This window comes from Pan troglodytes, chromosome 18, assembly GCF_028858775.2.
Source record: "Pan troglodytes isolate AG18354 chromosome 18, NHGRI_mPanTro3-v2.0_pri, whole genome shotgun sequence".
Taxonomy (NCBI): domain Eukaryota; kingdom Metazoa; phylum Chordata; class Mammalia; order Primates; family Hominidae; genus Pan; species Pan troglodytes.
This window is the reverse complement of record NC_072416.2, coordinates 83,257,935-83,265,345: the sequence shown is the minus strand read 5'-3', so window position 1 is coordinate 83,265,345 and position 7,411 is coordinate 83,257,935. Positions and strand designations below refer to the sequence as shown.

General features: G+C 55.8%; 1 protein-coding gene across 7 annotated transcripts in view; it reads right to left on the bottom strand.

Annotated features, from left to right (window-relative positions):
• Positions 1–874: 874 nt before the first annotated feature.
• The window catches only part of KIAA0513, a 66,313-nt gene continuing 59,776 nt past the window's right edge, over positions 875–7,411 (bottom strand). For all 7 annotated transcript variants that reach the window (XM_016930302.4, XM_009431342.5, XM_063797898.1 and 4 more), the window contains one exon: positions 875–6,835. In XM_016930302.4, coding sequence (XP_016785791.1) covers positions 6,786–6,835 — 50 coding nt within the window. In that variant the 3' untranslated portion in view covers positions 875–6,785. The remainder of the gene's footprint in view (positions 6,836–7,411) is intronic.

Here is a 7,411-nt window from a genome sequence, read left to right as displayed (position 1 = left end):
AGATGCGACGCCCCAGGGCTGTGCACCCACCAGCCATGCCCGCCCTCCCTGTGTGGCTAAGAGGGGGCAGACGGAGAGCCAGGGACGTGGAGGCTGCTCCATTCTTCTCTGCCTGGAGTGGCACGGAGTGTCCCCGTCCACTCAGGCAGCTGGGGGAGGGGGACCTTGCATCTCAGCCCTGGGGTCTGGGGGACACCCCTGTGCCCTGCTCCTTCCCCGGGCATGAAGGGGACCCCTGCATCTCAGCCCTGGGGTCTGGGGGACGCCCCTGCGTCCTGCTCCTTCCCCGGGCGTGAAGGGGACCCCTGCATCTCAGCCCTGGGGTCTGGGGGACGCCCCTGCGTCCTGCTCCTTCCCAGGACTCATTGCCCATCTGTTTAGGCCAGAGTATCAGAATGTGGCTGTGGACTTCTTACAATCAGAGAAAAGGAAAACCCCCCAGATGTTTGAAATACTTTTGTAGAACGGAGTTGGAAGGAACTGATGCAGGCGCCCTGCTTGTGTCGGATAGGGGCGGTGGTCAGGGCCACTGACCACCCCAAAACCCCCAATCAAAGAGGTAAGGTGGCTTTGGCTCTGAGGGGTAGGGTCAGGTGTCCAGGTGGAGGGGCTCAAGGCACTGGTGGAGCCTGGGCCAAGACCCAGTCCAGAAAGGGGGTCCCTCATTCATGAATACAGACTCCCAGTGGCCAGGCGAACCAACATGGCCAACGTGGCTGCTCTATCTGTTAAGACCCGGGTGCTCAGCCTGCATGGGAAAAATGTCTATTTGGCCTTAGAGAAAATGGTTTTCTTCTGAAAAGCTATGGGTATCACTGAGAAGATTGCAAATTCTGTAAAAAGTCCTCATGGATGTGTTAAAAATTAAACAGACTTTTTTTTTTTTTAAAGTTAGTTTATTTCAATTTCTACCTTCTGACAACTCAAGGTGCAATATATACACATATGTTTTTCTTCACAGCAAACACCTTTGATTTTAGCACTGTTTTGAGATCTTCACCCTTGAAACTTTCTAAACCTTAAAATAGAGTTTGTAGAACATCACCGAGCGGGACACAAGATTGCAAAAATGCAACAGAGAAGATACTGGTGTCACTGCACGCCACTTGGGGGCTACCAACAAGGTAACGTCTGGATGTGAGCACCGCGAGTCTAGGAAAGAGAAAGCAGAGGGCGTGCGCATGGGAGACGCCACTGAGAGTTCCAACGGGGGCCACCAGGTTCAAGGCGGCGGCCGGTCAACCGTGTTCTGACACATTTACATGTTTTAAGGGGATCCATGTGTATTGTCTGAATTTCTAGCTTTTCCTAGTGTTCGAACGTTTGCCTTATCTTTCTCCAAGTGTCCACCCAGAAGACCCTAAGCAACAGCCCCAGGCTCACCGGGACGGCAGGAACTCCTCCCCAACAGCCAAAGCCAAGCCAAGCTGTCTCTTGCACGGAGATCTGGAGTCCAGCCCTTAGGACTGCACCTCCCGGAGTGCATGCGGTCGTCCCCCACCTCTATTTCATGAGCAAATCATCTAGGATTAAGGAGGGAGCGGGCGCAGCCCCCCAGTTCTAGTCAATGCACAGGGGATTTACTGACAGGCATCCCCTTTTTAAAGTGCAAAGTCCCTTAAAGCGCTGCTCAAGGGAGCTTCAGGCTGCAGTGCACTCAGGCTCTGACTGTTTTGTCAGGTCCCAGAGTCTGCAGATAAAGTGGGGAGCTGGGTTCTCCCCAAATCGTACTGTCCTGCAGGAGGGGTGTAGAAGGGAAGTTGGGGTAAACAAACCCAGCCCATCGTCTCTCCCCTTGGATATGGTGAATTTTTCCCTTTCCAATAGTAACTAAGAAACCCTACCCCCACCCCCAGCCCCCGTGGGAGCGCTGTCCCACTGAAATCCTGTGGCCACGTGCATCCCCAGGCGCAGCTACAGGCAGGGCCGTGCTCCCAAGGACTCCCACTCACCGCGCTCTGCAGGCTAGAGACACCCACACAAACCCAATCCCTTGCCAGCACCAGAGCCAGGGCTCCCACGGCGGCACCCATCCTTGCGAGCCCATCGGTCACATGATTGATTCCGTCCCTTTCCTGGAGAGCATGTGATACCCAGGCCCAGGGATGCACGGGGGACTGAAGCGCAGAAGGCAGGCCCCCTGAGGGCCTGTATGGAGGGCAGCTTCCGGGCCAGTGTTGGCCGCAGGAGAACAGTCTGGATGTGCTTCTTCCATTTGGTGTCTCAGGCACCAACACATTCCTGTTCCTGGCCCGCGGCAGCAAGGGTTCCTGGGGTGCGTGGCCTGTGTGGCTCCGGGAAGCCCTGCTCTGTCTGTGGTCTTAGCCTGTGCGAGCCAGGCGGGGTGCAGCTGGCATCCGACTCCCCTTTCCTGTGGACGCAGCTGGGAAAGAGTGAAACCTATCTCCAAGAATCATCAACATGAATACACGATTTACAGGACAAGGGAGTGAGATGGCTGCATCCTAAGAAAAATGGTTCAGCAGAAGTGAATGGCTCAGTGGGACTGGAAACGGGACAGGAAAAGGAGTGAGAATGACCTTGAGTGAGAATCTGGCCGCTTCGCCTTGTGGCTGCGGAAACTGAGGAGGGACCAGCCTCAGAACACCTGCCCGCTGGGCCCAGAGGGGGCTCTCCCTCCCCTGTCCCTGAGGCTGGGGCTGGGCCACTGCCACCCTGTGAGCATCCCTTCCTCTGCAGAAAGGGACCCTCTAATTTTTAAAGTTCTCTTTCTCAAGCTCCACAATGTTTTTGGAAACACTACTGGGCTCCCTGGCTGTGCTGTGGTCTGGTTTTAGGTAATTCAGTAACAAAGCTGATCTAACCACACGGGCCTAGCTGGATCCTTCCTAACTAAAAAGCCAACAGAGGCGGGTGTGATGCCTCACGCCTGTAATCCCAGCACTTTGGGAGGCTGAGGTGGGGGGATCACCTGAGGTCAGGAGTTCGAGACCAGCCTGGCCAGCATGGTGAAACCCCATCTCTACTAAAAATATAAAAATTAGCCGGGCATGGTGGCATGCACCTGTAATCCCAGCTACTCAGGAGGCTGAGGCAGGAGAATTGCTTGAACCCGGGAGGTGGAGGTTGCAGTGAGCAGAGATTGTGTCACTGCACTCCAGCCTGGGCAACAAGAGCAAAACTCCGTCTCAAAAAAAAAAAAAAAAAAATGCCAACAGAGATAGTGGGACCCAGGAAGGTCAGGCCTGTAGCTTCCAGCCCTGGCTTCCAGCTAAGGAACCCCAGTTAGACTGAAACCTTTCACAAACTCTTTACAGTGTGAACCTGCATTCCTCGTGTCAGGGGTCTGGAATACCAGGTGCTCCAGGGTGATAAGGTAACCCACGCCGAACAGCCTAGGGAAAAGCGAATCTCACAGCTCCAGCCTTCTTTCCTCACAACTGAACTCCTCAGCATTACTGGGCTCGGAGGAGTGAGCGAGAGGCCTGTTTGGTTTCAACTCACAGGAAGGAAAGAAGACGAGACTTGGTGATGTCTGTGATTCCCCCACTGGGCCTCGGTGCTGGTTTTAAACCCAACGCGTGTTGCTTGGATTAACCTGAACATCAGGATTTTAATTTGGGTACAGAGCTCAGAAACTGGACTCTCCCTCTAGCCATTTTTTGGAAATTTCAGAGCTGTTTGGCCCCCTTTCTTTTGGCAATAGGAAAATCATACAGTCTACCCCATTTCACTTACAGAGAACTTACGACATCAGAATTGAGTTCTCTGGCCTTTGGTTAAACATGCACATGCACAGGGCAGATGCAGTCTATTACCACGGCCCCTCTTAAACATCTATCCATGTTGCTAAAATTGTAACAAAGGCTAAAAACATACAATGCTGCCTGTCAACAGGTCCTGTTTTCAAAGCAGGGAGCTTTTTACTTGTGTGAGTTGTTTGCATTTTGGTTCACTAGGATTGGCACAGCCCTCAAGGTCGGGCAGCAGAGTGCCTGCAATGGCCCCATGGATGACAGGCCTCCGTGCTCCTGGTTTTGGGCATTCTGCCTGCTGGGACTGGAAACCTCTCCCTAGGAATCACCTGACACTTCCTGAGTTTAGAGGGGCCACCAGAGCTCTCCTACACCCAGGTGGCCCTGGGTGTGCCCCTGGTGTGACACCTCCCCACGCAGGGACCTTTGAGCAGTGTGGCTGGGTCTGCTTGCTCTGCACCACAGCCCAGCTCATGCCTGCTCTGCCCAGGTCCTGGGGGAAGAGAGGAAACCTTGGTGGCAGGTGGTAAGCCCTGTCCCAGGCACACTGAGCCTCCTCCAGGCAACCCTGGCCAGAGCCACTGTCAGCCACAGCCGGAAGGAGACCACAGGCAGCCTCCAGAGCCACTGCCTGCTCTGCTCACAGCACAAGGGGCTGTCTCTCCGGCATCCTGTGTGGATGGAGCACAGAGGAGACCCTTCTCTGTCAGCCTTCCTCCAACTCTGAGGAGCTAGATCTACAAGAACAGGTAGTACAGGGGGAAACAAACAAACAAACAAACAAAGAAAACCCCAACCCTTTCCTCCCCTGAAATGGCTATTTCAAGAGTCTATGTGGAGAAAAAAGTGTCAAGACCATTTCTGAAGTTAAAGTGCTTGGAAAAAAGCCCAACGAAGTCAGCGCTGCCTTTCCTTCCAGAGGCTGTGCACAAGCTCTCCAGCGTTCCCAAGAGAGTCTCAGAATCAAACAAAACTTTCATACAAAAATCCTGTACATACAGGGGTAAGTCCTGTGGGCACCGCAGAACAAAGTCTGAATGCATTTCAGCTAACATGAATAATGCATGACTAAGAACGCTGATGACGAGGCGGCTGAAGGGAGCGCCCGGACAGTCAGCCCTCAAGTGTGGCCTGAGTTTTGCCGGTGCGAGGAGGAGAGCAGTGCCCTGGAGCCGTGGCTGGACGCTGCAGGAGGTGTGTATTATCTGCAGTTGGCATCAGAGCGAGGGGTGTCCACACACCCCTCGCTCTGACGTTTCTCTAAATGGATTCGGTGGAGACATGGCCGTTGGGGACCAATGATGGGGGAAGGGTCACCCCAGCCTGCACAACTCCCCAGCCCTGACCCAGCTCATGGCGAGCACACTGGCAGCATGGCCACGGTCTGGCCAGCGGCATCGCTAGGCTGAGATCACTCATGCACCATGCAGTCAGGGGCCCTGAGCCCCGGCTCCCCCGTTCTGCAGTCTGGCAGCATATGGTCCAAATGCATCAGATGACACCACGTTTCAGATAATGCCCCAGACACACATTCTGTGATCCAACCAATCTGCAGCACAGATTGTTGTCTCTAGAGAATGTTCCGTCTCTGGAACATTCCAGGGAGGCATTCCCCGGAGGGAAACCTTCCAAGCAGTGGCCGGGTAAGTGACTCTCAGGCGTTTTTGTGGTACTCACAAAGAAGACGGGACTTATCTGACTGCATGTCAGAGGAGGTAGCCAGGAAGGGTGGGAGGGGAGGATGGCGGGAGGAGGGAGAGCCCCGCGGGCCTGTTTCGCAGTCAGGGACCACAGCAGTGACAGGCAGGAGGCAGGGGACCCCAGGCGGCCTAGCAGTGTCCACGCACGGTGAAACAGAAGGCTCTGGACCCAGCATGCAGGTGTTGGGGTCGGGCCCCGGGCCCACGGGCTGGCCTGGAGTACGTGGTACAGACCCACAGAAGAGAAGGGCCGTGGTTCCCAGGCAGTAGGTGCGAGGTGAATGGAGTCTCTGCAGAGGCTGGAGGAGCTACAAAGGTCTGGTGGGGAAGGGGCCCAATGCTCAGTGCTTAGAGGCAGAGGCCACGCCACTGGCTTGCCCTGCATGTTGCACAGATCTGCTTCTCTCCAGCCGCTGTCACTCTCAACTCAGACTTTCCTGCCTTGTCTGGAATAAAGAGCAGCACTGTTTGCTTTCAGAAAGGGTGGTTGTCTAGTGGCTACTAAAGAAACTTCTCTTTCCTGTGCTTCTTGCGAGGGACACACAGCACAACGCTGCTTCGTGACCGTGGAGGCTTCTCTGCTTCAGAAGGGAGCTGTCCGCCAGGCGGGCGCATTTCAGACGGTCTGTGTGGTCTGCCGCGGACACCTCGGCACTGCTGTGACTGGCGGAGACACACAGATCCCGGGCCGTCTGCAGGCACACACACGTCCCTCTGGTGGGAGCCAGGTCTTGCTCCAGCCGGCCAAGAGCATCCTCTACACCGCACCCACTCTCTCCCTAAAACAGGCATTTCCTCCTCAAGGTTCCTGTCACTTCCCGTTCCTGCCCCACAGAGGGAGACTGGGGAATAGTGAGGACCGGCCACAGCCCCACGCTGAGAGGGCTGGATGGGAGCCGCGTGTGCACCCATTGCAGGGAACGTGGCCCACGGCCACCCACCGTAAGTGGCAGTGCCGGCCCTCCACCACTGGGTGTGCCGGCTGCAGCCCCACCTCATGGCTGTCCTGCCTGCATCCCTTACCCGCCCCCACCCTCGCCAGCCCTTGGCCCACGATGGCCCATGGAGTCCTTCCCCTCCTCCCTCTTGGTCTCATCTCACAAGCCTGGCACTCGGGGTACAACTGGTCACCTCGGCTTTAGCTGTGTGACCCAAGGGACACTTTGGCACATGGATGGGGGTCGCAGACACAGGCAGAGGAGATGAGGGAGGAGCAGCGGATTCTTCTAACCGCTAGTTCTAGGGCAGCAGGAGTGGCTCTGGGTGCTGCTGGCTTCATGCAGGTCATCGGGTGGGGTGACGGCCGGGCGCTGGGCCCGGGAGAATGGCACATGGCCTCAGTCCTCCTGCGGAGTGCGACCTCTGGGGCCTACTCAGTGGCCATTTGCTCAATGTGGTCACTAAGCAGCTTGTATTGTTCTGGAAGAGAAAGTGATGTTATTTCTCAGATGAAAGATAGTGACAGGGACAGGTATATCCTGCTCTTGTCACTCGGACAGAGACGAATCGGGCCTCCCTGGGAGCAGGGCTGCAGCTCCTGAACCACACTGCCTTCTGCAGGCCACACTGCTTGCGTGCTTCAGGGCAGGGCTGTGCCACGAGGGCGCGTTGCACACACAGCCTCTTGGCCAGCACGCCGCCTGTGGGGCAAGCAGGTGGCTGGAAGCAGCCCTCAAAACTGGGAAACGCACCTTCTTATGAAAATGGTGTCATGGGGCTCAGCCCCTACAGCCTGTGAAAGGCAAGGGGCAGTCAGTCCAGCCACCCTGGGGACCGGGAGAGGTGGCAGCATCCCCCTTGCCCTTTGCTAGTGAGGTGGGGCTGCTAGCAACATTCTGAGATCGTCCAGCAGCCACTGGCACTCTCATGCCTCCTGAGGCCACTCCACCACAGATCCCTTGAATTAGGTGGAGAATGGGATTTTCTAAAGAATATGGGTCAATCCGTACCCACGCCTAAGTGTAAGTCCTTTTCGATGAAGAGGAACCAACGCCT